Here is a 14,341-nt window from a genome sequence, read left to right as displayed (position 1 = left end):
ATGACGAGTGTGCCCAAAGGGACTGAAACCAAGAGACAGAGAGAGCAACTGGGCACAGGGTTGGAACACTTGCAGTCTCTGGAGATGCTGTGCCCTGGGGTCTACCTGCTTTAATTGTTGTTGTTTATATTTATTTATTGTGTGCGGCGGGTGAAGGGGGAGTAGAGGTGCCACCGCTAGAGTGTGGCTGTCCGGTGGTAGTGTGAGGTCTGTTTTTCTCATGCTATAGTATAGCTTGGTGGAGGAGGATTGAGCCGGTTCATCAAACTGGCAGGAGGTGGCTTTACCAGTTGAACCTTCTCGACTGCCCATTGGGTGACATTTTCTACCATTGCAAGAAGCAGTGTCCCAGACGACACAGGGTTTTCTTTTCAATCGTAGATGAGGGTAGTGGCTCTCACTACATCCCCAAAAGGCATTACAGGAGGAGAGAAAGTGCTGGGGGAAGGGACAAGAGCCAGCATCTAGCCACTTGAATGACAGGTCACCCAAGGGGTTCTGCCCTCTAGAGCCCCCTGTGAACAGGAAAGGCCTGCAGCCACAGAAGTCGGCACTAACTGGCACTCAGGAGATATCAGTTGAGTGGAAACCAGCAGGAAAGTTATAACAAATCATACTTTACATGCAAATTTTCAGGAATATTTTCAGGAAAATACTTAATGTGTGAACAGCTAATCTGCATTTTCATGTCCTGACAGATGGCCTATATTAACAGAGTTCTGGGGATAGTAGAAAGAAAGAAAGAAGAAAGAAAAGAAAAGAAAAAAGAAAGGAAGAAAGAGGAAAAAAGAAAAAAAAACCTACAAGTATTCACCGAGTGGGTGCTGTGAGCGAGGCTGCACAGGGCAGTGTGTTCTCCAATTATCTCGCTTACTGTTTAAAAAAACCCAACTTGGTGGCATTAAAAATGACCCCAAATATTGTCCAGAGGAAGAAAATGACCCTCAGGACTTGCATAGGTAAATAGAGCATATTTTCTTGGAAGATGGTTCTAGGTGCCAATGTCTGATGCTGCAGTCTCAAAATGAACCAGACACCAAGCGCCATCAGCACCTGTGGGACTGGTGGTCAATGATGCAGTCCCCTCCCAGCCTGTAGCAAAATCAGAACTTCTCTGCTCAGGGCCCCGGAGTCTGCAATTCACGTCATCTTCTCAGAGGATGGAAGACCTGTACCTGGTGCAATCAGTTTGTGTGCCCATGGGTCTCACACTGAGCACAGCCCCATGGGAGGTGTCCTTTTAGGCTCAGAGGTTGAAGGAGGCCAGGGTCTGGTGATTTGGCATCACCTTTCTTGAGGTCAGGGTAGAGGTGAGGGCAATGTCACTGGGTTTTGCGTGGGAGCCTGGCTATGTCCACAGCTCCCTACCCAGACCTAATGTAGGTTGTAGCTGATGAACCTGGCAGGCTCCCAGGGCCTTGCTACTGTCTATATCGCAACAGTAGTAGAATTATGCACAGCTTATGTGATCCTGGAAGGTGTCATTTGGAAGGGCTATTGCTTAGTAGACTCTTGGCTATTAATCCTCCCCAGGGTGAAGATAACCACCCTACCTCTTGGAGCATTTGCACCTTCCCCAGGCCTCTCTCATATGTATCCCATCACAGGGCACCCTTCAGATACTTCTATGTCCACTTCTTTTAATGTGCCTTTTGGCTTGAGACTATGGGCTGAACTTCCCTCTGCCACCTTCCTCAGGAAGGCATCTTCCCCAGTCCCCAGCCATGGGACTCCGCACACTTGATCTTGGGGCTAGAGTCAGTTTTCTCAGCATATTTGTGTCCCAATGCCCTGACTATAATAATTGGCACATGGGTGGACAGTGACCTCAGCAGTCTTGTTGAAGCGACCTTCACGACTTTCACTGGGAATCTGCAGTCACAGATTCCCTTTGGAGACAAGGATTAAGGAAACATGTGGTCCCAGGCACTCTGGGCAGGCTTCCTATGGCTTCCCAAGGACAGTGTGGTCAAACATGGGGCTAACAGGAAGAAACAGCCAAAACTGAGGTCAGAAAAACTAAGGCCTGAGGGTGTCTTTGAGGCTTTGCTAAATATTTTCCCAAAGTCTTATTCACTCCTGAACAGAGCAAAGTTACATACCCACAAATACAAATGTTTGTTTTGCTAGAAATCAGTTTGACTCAGTTTTGTTACCTGGTACTAAATATGTCATAAGACACACACACACTGTGATGTACCCCATCATCTCTGACCTCTCTTCTCCCCGCCACTCAACGGGAACCAAACGCTCCATAACTCCCTATAAAGCAGACGGAGCCAGGTGGTAGGGTTATCTGGATTCATGGCTTGCTTAGACTCCATGCTTGAAGAATATTGATTAATGGATCAATGTCAGTCCGGAGGAAGCCCTGTCCTGTTCAACACTTTAATCAATGACTTGGATGACATGGGAGACACGGTTAGCAAGTCTCAGATGACAAGAACTGGAGGAAACGCTAATATGACAGACGGTGGAATCAGGATTTAAAATTATTTTGACTGAATGCAACAGTATTAAGGAGAAATACAAACTCATGCATTTAGGCTCCAAGGATCAATATGCATAAGCAGGGTGCTGGGGAGACCCGGCTCAGCAGGCACAAAAGATCAATCTGTATAAGCAGGGTGCTGGGGAGACCCGGCTCGTCAGTTATCATAACATCAAAGAACTTGAAGTTGACCACACAGGCTCACATGGAGTTAAATCCTGGGGCAATTAGTAGCAGTTATTTAGGTTCCAAAGATTTATTAAGTGGCTTGGAAAAGAAAGACTAAGTTTGCCCCCACTTCCCCGGTAGGACAAAGAAGACTTGTCTAGGAAATAGTTTCTGGATCCTAACACTTCCAATAGCAGAATAAGCTACACCCCAAACTTGTGAATGTTAACTAATGGCATCAGGGTGTAACGGACAAGACTCCATTGTGGGGATTTCCTTAGTTAAAGTTCAGACTTTTAAAGTGATTCAAGGCAATGCACACAGCAGCATCCCGAGAAAACCATGAGGTGAGGAAGCAGCCCAGCCCAACACCCAGGAAAGGTTGCTGCCATCTACTACAGAGGGGCCTCATCTCCAAGGACACCCCAGACTCCACCTGTGCTTGGGGCTCCCAGCCCCATCCTGTCTTCTTGTCTGGATTGTGCCTCCTCCTCTGCCCTCTTCTTCCCGCCTCATCTGGCATCCCATGCCTATGCCTGCCTCTGGATACAGCCCTCTCCAGATGTGGCTCCCTTTGCCGACTCCCCTCTCTTGTCTTCCTCAGGAAGCGGCTCACAGTCAAAACATGCCTTAACCAGACTCCTTCCCTATGGCTGCCCTTTGACCCCCCATTCCTTCCTGGGTCTCTGCAGGCCCCTGGAGCCAGTCTCACGGGCTCTTTACTTTCGTCTGAACACCCCATTTTACTTGCTAGCCCAGAGAGATGGCGAAGGTGCGTGTGACTTTATTTTATCTTACAAACTTAGAACATGATTTTAACAAGTCATTAAGGCGACATTTCACCGAATCCACAGTTGTGTGGATGTGCACGGACACCCGGACCCCGCCGTACTCACGTGCTTCTCCATGAAGAGGTCCACCTCTTTCAGAAGCCTCTCCTGGCAGTCAGGGTGGGTTGCCAGCAGGTAGGTGACGAAGGAAAGTGTGTTAGTGATGATCTCATGGCCAGCGATGAGGAAGAGGAAGGCCTGGCCCACAATTTCATCCGTGGTTAAAGGCTTAGACATGGATGTAGGGCAGCTTCTTTGGGGAGGGTCCACTGTGCACTTGGCAGAGGACAGGGCTTCTGTGACCATGTCAAAGTCTTCCACGCCCACAGAGTGTGTGGAGTGCCGGGCATCCAGCACCATCTGTAGGAAGTCTCTCCGCCTCTGAGGACAGGAGAGGAAAAGGCACATTAGAATCACGGAATGAGGCTGGAGGACCAGGGAGGAGACTCCTGGGTGGAGTTTCTGAACAGCTCGGGAGGAGCAGGTTCTTGTCACTGGGTTATCTGAGATGGTGAGAGCCTGGTGGTCACCAGAATGACCCTCAGGACAGCAGCGAGGGGCAGACCGATTCTCCAGTGGAAGATGAGGCTATTGTCCTCTTTGCCATTGTATAGACTTACGGAGCTACTGTGGGACAATTTAACATACGCAGTGTGTGATGGCGAGAGCAGTCTTTCCATATCATGTATGTGCTGTGTAGGTCTGGAATCTTCAAACTCTCCTTTTGGAGTTGTTACAGAACAGCCACACCTAGCCATGAATGTAGTTTCCCTGCTGAGCTGGAGAACACCAGAACTTGGTCCTCTTACTCATCAGGGTTTGGGTACCCAACCATCTCATTTCCCTCCCTCCCCTCCCCAGCCTCCAGTGACAATCATTTTCTATTTCTGGGATCAGATTTTCAGATCCCACAGGCCCAACAAGCATTCTGTGTTTGTCTTTCTGTTCCTGGCTTCTTGCACTTAACATAACGTCCTCCCGTTTCTATCCATGTAGCTGAAAACCAATAGATCCCACGCTTTTATAAGGTCAAATAGTATTCTGTTGTGTTTGTCTCAGGCTCCCTTCGCCTATTCGGGATGAGGCCATTTCAGCCAGGCTGATTCCTACCCCACCCCCAAGTGTGCTTAAAATAAAGCAAATTTTGGAGCAGCAGATACAGTGGGATCTCATTCCCTAAAAACAGTAAGTGTACAATCTAGAGAAGTATGTGCATCTTTCATGTGTAGTAACATCGGCCACGACTGATCCCTAGAGCAAAAGGAGGTGGGAAAGCCAAGGTCTTTTAGTTCTGATTAGCACATTCTACAGTTTGTACTACTGGCTGAATTTCCAGTGAGAAAACACCTGATAGATTTAAATCAGATCACATGTCTACAGTTTACCATGCAAGGACATAGTGGACAGCTATAAGTTTTCTCCTACAGTAGACAGTCAACAGGACAAGATGGCGGCATGTAGCAGGGAGCCAGCTTGTCTTCAAAGTCCCCAGACTTGGTAGCCTGCTTCCTATGTTATCCTTTTTTTCTCTCCAGTAATCCTCAATCTCCTTTGAGTGGTAAAAGGCTCCTTATCATTTCCCCCACCTTCCTTATCAGTAATTTGCATATCCTTTACATTTTAACCACCACTAATTCTGACCACGGAGTGTTTGCCCACTGCTCTGGCATTCACGAAGGGTGTTCCCAGCAGTCCTTTCTTCAAAATGGCTTTTTTTTTTTTTAAAAAAAAATAATGAATAACAACCAGGATGTTGCTCCTTTCTGGTTTATGGGATTAAAACAGCAAGAGGAGAGTATCAAAACTTCCAACAGGAAAATATTATAATTTCAAAGGACTTCCCTAGTTGTGTGGTGTTTTCTCAACTCGTTGGCTTCTGAACCCCTGTTGCATGAATAATCTATGCCCCACACCTCGGCATGTAATTCCACCTTTTAACTTTGTTGGCATTTCACGTGTGGCTACTTTTTCTGCTCCGTGAGATGCAAAGCAACCCCAGGGTGAGACCCTCCCCTTTCCCCCACCTGGGCCAAGTGTTATGCTGAGCACATATTAAACACACAATAGAACCTTCTTCAAAACAGAATGTAAGGCAACAGATGCCCTCAGGGATGGGAGCAGTGGGTTTGTTTTCAACTGTTCAGCTGCTGTTGGGGCAGAAAGCCTTTGCTGATGAACAGGTAGGGACCATCAAAGGTGTCTGCTGGGAGCCTGGCAGGGCTCACCACTAAAGGTGAACTAAAGGCCAAGGAGTCAAGGTCTCCACTTCTCACCAGGCTGTTCCCACTTTAATAGCAGAGGAAATGGCTAAGCCTGGGCTTCCTCACTGTTCCCTGACCCTGCTTATTTTGCTGTCCTGTTATTGGCCAACATCCGGGTGGCTGTTGTGGTCCCGCATGTCACAGGGGGCAGAATAAGATCGCACAGGGGAACATGACACCTGAGGCTCCCTGGGTGCCTGGATGCGACCAGAGAAACCAAGTGTGTTCCTAGTCCCTGCGGCTTGGCTGTCGCTTTTCTTGGGCGGAACCCGAGTGACGGCAGGGCAGCTCGCTGCAATAGCCACACCATGTCTTTCTCTAGAAGCAGCATGGTAGCTGGCATTTCCCCCTCTTATCCAAGCCCAGCCAGACTGCAAAAAGGGCTGGTGAAGTCTTGCAGAAATCTGTCTTAACTGCCAGCTGATGAGGCCAGGGGAAAGGGCCTCTCTCCAGGGCCCACGAGCTAGAGAGGAACATTAGTGCAGATGGGATTCTTCCACTCCCACAGCAGCACGGAGGCCATGTGAAAGCTGCCCATTTAGGATGGAAACAGGGCTGGTTTACGGTTATATCCAAGAAAAATACATGCCCTGATAGATGTAGGTGTCTAATCCGCCCATCGGCTAGAGCTTAGAAAAATATTTACCTTTTAACATCTGTGCAGCATTTTCGCTGTGCAAACACACATCTGTTTGATGGAATGTATACAGAGTTCAGATGGGTTCTAAGTGAGTTTTCTTAGTAACTGTATAGCTCTGTCTTGACACGGGCAGCCCTGGATTTGTGGTTGGGAGGTTTTTCTCAGATCAACTCATTGTTTGAAACAAATAGCTGTAAAGTTTATGGAAGGAAAAGCTTGAGGCAATCCCAGTAATTGGCTCTTTAATAACCTCTCACCTCTTAGTCACTCAGTGCAACGGTTTCTGAATTTTCAGCCTGGTTCTACAGCCAGTAGGTTTCAGGCTTGCGTGCAAGTGCATGTGTGTGGGTGCATGTAGCTATGTGTGACTGTGTGTGTGGGCTATGTGTGTCTGTGTGTGTGGTGTGTGTGTGTGTGTGTGCTGTGTGTGTCTTTGTGTGTCTGTGTGTGTGTCTTTGTGTGTCTGTGTGTGTATGGCTCTGTGTGTATGTCTGTGTGTGTGTGCGTGTGGCAGTGTGTGTGACTGTGTGTGTGGCATGTGTGTGTCTGTGTGTGTGCTATGTGTGTATGTATGGCTGTGTGTGGCTGTGTGTCTTTGTGTGGTTGTGTGTGTGCTGTATGTGTGTGGCAGTGTGTGTGACTGTGTGTGTATGTGTCTGTGTCTGTGTGTATGTATGGCTATGTGTGTGCTGTGTGTGTGTGTCTGTGTGTATATGTGTGTGTCTATGTCTGTGTGTCTGTGGTTGTGTGTGTGTATGGCTGTGTGTGTGCCTGTGTGTGTATATGTGTGTGTTTATGTCTGTGTGTCTATGGTTGTGTGTGTGTATGGCTGTGTGTGTGTCTCTGTGTGTCTGTGTGTATGGTTGTGTGTGTGTATCTCTCTGTGTGTGTATGTCTGTGTGTGTGTGTATGGCTGTGTGTGTGTATGGCTGTGTGTGTGTGTGTATGGCTGTGTGTGTGTGTGTGTATGGTTGTGTGTGTGTATGGCTGTGTGTGTGTATGGCTGTGTGTGTGTGTATGGTTGTGTGTGTGTATGTCTGTGTGTGTGTATGGCTGTGTGTGTGTGTATGGCTGTGTGTGTGTATGGTTGTGTGTGTGTATGGTTGTGTGTGTGTGTGTATGGCTGTGTGTGTGTGTATGGCTGTGTGTGTGTATGGCTGTGTGTGTGTGTGTATGGCTGTGTGTGTGTGTATGGTTGTGTGTGTGTGTATGGCTGTGTGTGTGTGTGTGTATGGCTGTGTGTGTGTGTGTGTATGGCTGTGTGTGTGTGTGTATGGTTGTGTGTGTGTATGGCTGTGTGTGTGTATGGTTGTGTGTGTGTGTGTATGGCTGTGTGTGTGTATGGTTGTGTGTGTGTGTGTATGGCTGTGTGTGTGTATGGTTGTGTGTGTGTGTGTATGGCTGTGTGTGTGTGTGTATGGCTGTGTGTGTGTGTATGGCTGTGTGTGTGTGTGTGTATGGCTGTGTGTGTGTGTGTGTATGGCTGTGTGTGTGTGTGTATGGCTGTGTGTGTGTGTGTATGGCTGTGTGTGTGTGTGTGTATGGCTGTGTGTGTGTGTATGGCTGTGTGTGTGTGTGTATGGCTGTGTGTGTGTGTGTGTATGGCTGTGTGTGTGTGTATGGCTATGTGTGTGTGTGTGTGTATGGCTGTGTGTGTGTGTGTATGGCTGTGTGTGTGTGTGTATGGCTGTGTGTGTGTGTGTGTGTGTATGGCTGTGTGTGTGTGTGTGTGTGTATGGCTGTGTGTGTGTGTGTATGGCTGTGTGTGTGTATGGCTGTGTGTGTGTGTATGGCTGTGTGTGTGTGTGTGTATGGCTGTGTGTGTGTGTGTGTATGGTTGTGTGTGTGTAAGCTCTCATAGCGCAGCCCTTTGCAGCAATCATGAAGTTTGAAAATGGTTCTTTATTTCTTGTCCTTTAGGCTTTTTCCTCACAGCCCAGAAACATACATTTGAATGAAGCTGTCCTGTCTTTTCTGTCTGCTTCCTAGTGGGGCCAGATAGACCAGCTGGCCCATTTTCCCCCACCTCTCAGGGCATTCAAGTGGAGCTGATGGTGGTGTGGGCCAAGAGGTTGAGAGCTTGTATATACGTCCCCACACCTTTCCGATGCAGAGAAAAGTTGCTACACCGTCCCCAGGGCATGTAGCTGAGTAGGACAGGCTGCTGCTGCCCAAGGCTGCTAAGTGCATCAAACTACTAATTGACTTGGATTTTATTCTAGGCCAATGCCTTAACCATCAGGCCTCATGAATCCCTCTGAGCCACTGTCTTTGAGAAAACCCTTTTAAAGCTCCATCTTGCTCAAGGCAACGAAGGAAAAGCCCTTTTAGCCCATTTTTTTCATTTTCGTAACTGTCTTTAATGCAATGAATCCCTTAATGGACATCTCTACCACGGGCGGGAGCATCTCCTGATGGTGAAAGATGCTCTCTCACACCAACAACGGCATTCCACTTAGAGTCAAGTCCGACCAACATTTACTTATCCTTGCTATGTGCCAAGCAGAGGGTAAGCCTGCAAGGGAAAGAGGAAACCCGGGAAACGTGCTAAACTGAGCAGGGGCGTCAACCACAAATTTTCTAGCAAGAATCTTCGTGTTGAAAGATTGATTGACAGTTGCCCAAACGTCTTGCTAATATTTATGCTATTCATGCTATGAATCCTCATCTTGCTATTTTTCAGCAGAAAGACTATGCTCATGAAAATTGCATGAGGCTCTTACTTATGAAATTTGGGAGTGGGTGGGGCTACTGCAACCTGTGCTTGGGGTAATGTCTAGATGGTGTGAGACAGTTCAGGGGCTGGCATTCATCCTACGGTTCAAACCAGGGATAGGCACATTGATAGGAACCTCTCCCTACTGTTCTTCCCTTCCCTGCTTCCTATCGCTTTCCACTGGCCCCGGAAAGCTCAGAACGGGAGACTCTTAAAGGACAGCCCCTTGTGATGTGAGGGGCTGGGAGGGTGGAGAAAGAAAAGAGAGAGCGATGACAAATTAGGCTCCATTCTGTTTCCAGGCTGTGTCCTATTAAAATAGTTACCTCTTCTGATGCTTGCTGGTCCCGTAAGGCAATCACATTCCTAATGAGTTTGTTAAAGAAGCCATTCAGTTCATCTCGGTTCTTATTGGGCAGAATCCGGGCCAATGGGACCATTATGGATGGAAATGATACTTGAAAGAGAAAAACAAGAGTGGCGTTGACGGGGGAGCAATAATGAGCCGGGGCTATTAGACTCCTGTTACTAAGAAGCAAGTGCCAGTCTTGAACTGGTGTCCTTGGGAGCCTGTCTTCCCAGCAGACTCAGCGTTGCTCATAGCAGGGCTCGAGCTGACTTGAGCTCTGCCCTGTGTCCCGTTCCCCACGCATGGTAAGCCCTCTCTGAATGCTTGTGCAATAAAGTCAGTCCTCCTGTGCGCCTGGCCTTGCAAACCCAATTTCACACTTAGCAATGGCTATCTCCAATCTCAGATGGGGTGGGGGACAGAATAGGGGACCGACAGTGTGTCAAGATTTAACAAGAAGGTAGAGTACATCAACTTTATTAACTTTCTGGCCATTCGTATTTGCCTTTCTCTGGAATCAGTGTCCCCGCAGCAGTTACTGGAATTGTCCTTGAGACATGCTGCTGCAGCTGTTGGCAGGGACATGGTTCCATCTGCTGTGGGCACTCCCCTGTCTTGCAGCATTGCAGCCTGGGTACTGAGGGCAGGGTTCCCTGGATCAAGACGGGATTTCGAGTGAGGAGATAAGAAAACAAAACAGAAAGCCATAGGAAATGAGAGACTTGGGGTTCTAGTCTTGGCTGTAGTAAATAGGGGCGGCGGGGCTGCGTCCCCGGCACCCCGGCTGCCTGGCTAGCTTATGCCTGAAATAACAACACACAAACTGTATTCATTTAATCACTGCTTGGCCCATTTCTATCTAGCCTCTTCTAGGCTAATTCTCACATATTAATTTAGCCCATTTCTAATCATCTGTGTTGCGCCCCTAGGTGTGCTTACCGGGAAGATTCTAGCCTATGTCTGTCCTGGGTCGGAGCTTCATTGCGTGCGTCTGCCTGGGAGCTGGGAGCATGGTGTCCCTCTGAGGCGTCTGCTCCGAGAGGAGAGCTGTGGAGTCTGAGCTCACTTCCTCTTCCGCCCAGCGTTCTGTTCTGTTTACTTCTCCCACCTATCTTCTAACCAATGAGGGCCAAGCAGTTTCTTTTTATTTAACCAATGACCTTCCTCCATCACTTGGCTTTGCCTTCCTATGCACCAGTTTTCTGGTCCTGGTGCTACAGAGACCAGGATTACCTGTGTTGGTGGCAAGTCACCAGGAAGACAGGGTCTTTGCAAGTCAACTCTCAGAGACTCCCAAGGAACCTTTCCTAGCGTGTGCCTGGGGGAACTTTACCCTGCAAGTTTTTCCATGAATTAGAGTCTGGTCTCACCACCCTGGGTAGGGGATGCACTCACAGATTAAAGCCAGGAGGGGCCTGGGGATACTGAAGGCAAAGAAACGCCGGCAGTGTTGTACGAACGGGTCTTCTGGAGCATTCTGGGAGTCCACCTGGGTGCCGAAAGCCACACTGGCCACCACGTTTGTGGTGTAACAGCAGTAACACCTGTGGGGAGAGAGAGAGAGAGAGAGAGAGAGAGAGAGAGAGAGAGGATGGCATTTGAAAGATACCGCATTGACCTTCCCAGAGTGCACCCCTCATGGTCTGCATGGCTGGTCTAAGCACCACAGAGGGACTTCCAGCAGAGCTGACCTGGGCAGTGGGAGGGAGGCTTCCTGCAGCAGCAGTGGACGAGGGGAAGCCTTACCAAGGAGCAACGGGAGAGAAGATGAGGGCATCACTGACTCAAGCCTTAGGCCTGAGTTGAAGACCAAGGTGCATACCTTCCAGGGGAGGGGGCCTTCCTGTGCGGAGGGAAATAGGAGCCCCTAAACCTAGGGGCTTTCACCCCATGCATGCAGAGCTCTTCTTAGAATTAATTGACACTTGTCAAACGGGCATTGATGAATGACTCCAATTAGCCCATTACTCCCTGCCCGTTCCCTTCTAATGATTTGGAAGACTTTTGTTTTGGTTTCTTTCCCTCCCTCCCCCTTCCCCTCCCTTGTTTAGACATCTGTAACCCTGGCTAGTCTTTGCCTTCTCTGCGCTGGGACTAAGGCGTATTCCACTATGCCTGGTGACTTTGCAGCTTTTGAAAGTGCGGGAAACAAAGCGAACAAAAACAAGGGTTCTTCTCACTAGAGTGGGGTAGCAGAAAACTCTGGGCAGGCTTTCAGGATCTACTTATATTATTACCGAAAACACACATTGCCTTTTCCAAACAAACAAAAGGAACTGTGTCTTCCAGTGGCCATAGAAAATTTAACCTTGGCCTTTCCCTCCCAAAGGCCGTTTTAGACTAGCATTATTCTTTCATAAAATGTTATGTATTTATTGTTATTGTGTACGTTTGTGCATGGTGTGTGTGTGTGTGTGTGTGTGTGTATGTGTGTGTGTGTGCATGGCGGGGCACGGTGCCACAGTGCACATCATATGTGAAGGCCAGAGGACAACTTTGTGGAGTCGGTTTTTCCCTTCCACCTCCCACCCTGTCATCTCTGTCATTGGCACATCGAAACTGCACGTATTTGTGTGGGGTCAGGTGGCCTCTTCCTCTGTGTGGTTTTTGAGGATCAAACTTGGATCACTAAGCTTTCCCAGCTTCCCTTGACCTCTGGGCCACCTCACCAGTCCTTAGAAGAGGGAAACAGATCCCATTATAAACGGTTGTGAGCCACCATGAGTTGCTGGGAACTGAACTCAGGACCTCTGGAACAGCTGCCAATGCTCTCAGTTGCTGAACCATCTCTCCAGCTCCCTTTCCCTTTTCTTTCAGGCATTGCCATCTTAAGGTCTTTTGAAGGAGGATAATAGCTGGGTTATTAATATTCCTCTATAATTATAACGTCTGTGTTTGTCATGGATACAGACACTCTTAGATTCTCTTCTGCACGAGTTCCGCAGTCACCGGCGTGTCAGTGGAGAATGAATGTCGTGACTTGATGACTCTAAAATTTTGACTGCTCTTAATGAAAACATTCCTACGATCGATCACAGATTTCCCTACTGAGGCAATAACTACGCACGACTCCGGAAGGCATTTCCGCCAGCCCCTCATACTTAATGATCCCAGGATTGAACAGCGATTTGCTTTGCTAGCCGAGAAGGCCACCTTATCTTCCTCCACCTTCTGCACAATCTGAGAGAGTATGGAGGAGAAGCTCCATCAACAGTTCGGCACCACGGAAATGCTGGCGTCAACTACACTGTGATTTTATTAGCGGTGATAATTCTGAGTCAGCTGGGGCTGATCTGCAGCCATCCTGGTCCCAGGCTGCTGCCAGCCACGGTTTAACATAAAGCATCTAAAGGCTGCTAGGAGAAAAGTCAGTCACTTGAATTGCCAGCTGTATATACTTAACACCGCCCTCCTGCCTGCCACAGAGCTGTGGCTGCCATGCATAAATGATCCACTACTTATTTATTTATTAATCCAGTTAGCTCAACTGAGAACTGAAACCAGGGCCTTGCACGTGCTAGGCGAACACTCTATTCTATTGAACTATACATTGAACCATCGCCCACTTTTTTATTTATTTATAATTTTTAGAGATTTAGTTATTTGTTTTATGTGCATATGTGTTTGCTTGAGTGTATGTATGTATACTACCGCATGCCTGCATTGTTCATGGAGGCCAGAAGGCATTGGATGCCCGGAACAGAAGTTACAGACAGATGTGAGCCACTTGACGTGAAAGAGAGGAATTGGACCCAGGTCTTCTGGAAGAGCAACAAGTGCTTTTAACTGCAGAGCCATCTCTCCATTTCCTTAGCTTTTTATTTTGAGATAGGGTTTCACTAAGTCGTCCAGGCAGGCCTTGAACTTGTGATCTTCCTGCCTTCGTTTCCTGAGCAGGGCAGATCATATGCCTTACTTACTTTATTATAATTTTAATTTTTTTTTGATGAAGGGTCGCAGGTATCCCAGGCGGGCCTTGAATTCCCCATGTAGCCAGTATCCAGAATATGGAGCTACAGGTGTGTAGTAACACGCCAGGTTTCTTGGGGTGTTGGGAGTTAATCCCAGGGCTTTGAACATCCCAAGCAAACATTCTACCAACTGAACTATAGCCTCACCCTCATGACTCACTTTTTTCAGTCCAGGTCTCACTGTGCAGCCATTGCCTGAAACTCACTATGTAGACCAGGCTACCTTCAAACTGTCAGAGACCTACTTGTTCCTGACTCCCAAGTGCTGGGATGAAAAGCGTGTGCCACCACAGCTGGCCTCACAATCTTTCTTGATGTGAGAGATCAGGAACTTTCCCCAAAGTCCCTGCCTTTTCTGCCCTGGCATGTCTCACCCATCATGTCCACGGAGGCAGAGGATAGGTCTGTTCAGGGACTAAGCACTGCCTGTTTGGATTTTCCTCAGCAGGCGGCATCCCTGGCTCCAGTTGCTTCGTGCCATGGTTTAAGCAGGATTTTTCATTAACCAGCCCATCTGTGCCGTTGGGAATGCCTGGCAATTCCAGCTTCTTACTCCCAAGATAACTGTCCAGCAATTATGCACATCACAAGAGCCAGCCACTCAGGGCTATGACTCCTCGGGTCCTTACCTCTGGATGTTGAATGTGTCTCTGGATGCCGCATAGTGTTCTAGGTGAGTCAGGAGACGTTCACAGGCTTGGCTGACGAGAGGTGTCATCTGACAACAGACAGCAGAGGTGTAATTAGGGCATCATGCTTCAATCGGCTGCAGATGATGGACAAGGTTACACACAGTACTTTCTAGAAAAACAGACTGTACTTCAAAGGTACTTTTCGTGAGGCTAGTACCCACAATATCTGTAAATACAGTGTCTATAAATACCTATTTAAAGCTTAAGCTAGCTTTCTGTGGCA

General features: G+C 48.1%; 1 protein-coding gene across 1 annotated transcript in view; it reads right to left on the bottom strand.

Moving 5' to 3' along the window:
- The window catches only part of LOC121435528 (thromboxane-A synthase), a 163,676-nt gene that overhangs the window by 45,579 nt on the left and 103,756 nt on the right, over positions 1-14,341 (bottom strand). Inside the window, exons 6-9 of the mRNA XM_041634926.1 lie at positions 14,056-14,144; positions 10,851-10,999; positions 9,433-9,563; positions 3,556-3,870 (exon numbers count right to left, since the gene is read on the bottom strand). Coding sequence (XP_041490860.1) covers positions 3,556-3,870; positions 9,433-9,563; positions 10,851-10,999; positions 14,056-14,144 — 684 coding nt within the window. The remainder of the gene's footprint in view (positions 1-3,555; positions 3,871-9,432; positions 9,564-10,850; positions 11,000-14,055; positions 14,145-14,341) is intronic.

Source organism: Microtus oregoni, unplaced genomic scaffold (assembly GCF_018167655.1).
Source record: "Microtus oregoni isolate MIOR12 unplaced genomic scaffold, Mior012 000046F_ref0000063, whole genome shotgun sequence".
Classification (NCBI taxonomy): domain Eukaryota; kingdom Metazoa; phylum Chordata; class Mammalia; order Rodentia; family Cricetidae; genus Microtus; species Microtus oregoni.
Note: the sequence above shows the minus strand (reverse complement) of the source record. Positions and strands in the feature narration are given on the sequence as shown.